The sequence below is a fragment of the Aptenodytes forsteri genome, unplaced genomic scaffold (assembly GCF_000699145.1).
Source record: "Aptenodytes forsteri isolate BGI_AS27 unplaced genomic scaffold, ASM69914v1 Scaffold147, whole genome shotgun sequence".
NCBI classification, from domain to species: Eukaryota; Metazoa; Chordata; class Aves; order Sphenisciformes; family Spheniscidae; genus Aptenodytes; species Aptenodytes forsteri.
The window spans coordinates 640,819-641,684 of record NW_008795320.1 but is presented as its reverse complement, the minus strand read 5'-3'; the positions used below and the strand labels follow the sequence as shown (position 1 = coordinate 641,684).

The 866-nt window shown below is 69.5% G+C and overlaps 1 protein-coding gene across 1 annotated transcript in view; it reads left to right on the top strand.

Moving 5' to 3' along the window:
- Nucleotides 1-840, top strand: part of MEF2B (myocyte enhancer factor 2B) — a 4,194-nt gene extending 3,354 nt beyond the window's left edge. Inside the window, 2 exon segments of the mRNA XM_019472196.1 lie at nt 1-48; nt 528-840. The exon segment at nt 1-48 is cut by the window's left edge and continues 155 nt beyond it. Of these exon segments, the coding sequence (XP_019327741.1) occupies nt 1-48; nt 528-840 (361 nt within the window).
- The last annotated feature ends 26 nt before the right edge of the window (nt 841-866 follow it).

Sequence of the window (866 nt, the reverse complement as noted above, 5' to 3'; positions counted from 1 at the left end):
GACCGTCCCCACGGCTTGGCAGCACCCACGGGACATGGCAGCACTGGGGTAAGGATGGGGGACAGCGGCAGGGTGGGGGACGGGGGGAGCGCAGGTTGGGGATGAGCCTGTTCGTGAGGAGCTGCTGCACCCATGCGTGCCACCTCCCAGCCCTGGGTGCTGCCAAGGCACAGCCCCCCACCCACCATGGAGTCTGTCCAGCTTCACCCCAAAACTGGGGTGCACAGGGTCGCCCCCCCACCCGCTACTGTCGGCAGAGCCTATTTTGAACCGGATATCCCCAGGGGACCTGGATCCCATGTCCCCCCTCCGTCACGCACCAGGTTCCCAGCAGCCGTGCTAGGCACGTGGGTGGGTGGCTGCCCGGTGCCCGGCTGGGTCAGAACTGGTACATGAGGTGAGTTTGAGGGGGTCTCAGTGCCGCTAGGGAGGAGAGGGAGGGGTAAGCTCAGCCTCTCCCCACCCCATGTACCTCGGCAGGGGATGCAGGGAGACCTGGCCTCACTCCTCCTCCCCTTTTACCCCAGGGTCAGCAGCCGGATCGTCCCCACTGAAGAGCCGGCCCCGGCCCCCGGCGCCTCCCCGCAGCACCAAGCCATCAGCATCAAGTCGGAGAGGGTCTCCCCAGGGCTGGGCTGCCCCTCGGGCACCCCCCAGCCCCCCCTGGCAAGCCTGGCCTCCCTAAGCGAATCCTCCCGAGGCCCCGGAGACCTCCAGCCGCGGGACGACTATGCCAAGGGGTACCCCTACCCCCTGGGGCCCCCCCGGCCGCTGGCGGAGGAGCAGCGGGCCCCCATCCCCCCACGGCGGGCGCAGGCCATGGACGCTTGGCAGAGATAGCGAGGCTGACGGGGTGCAGGGGAGGG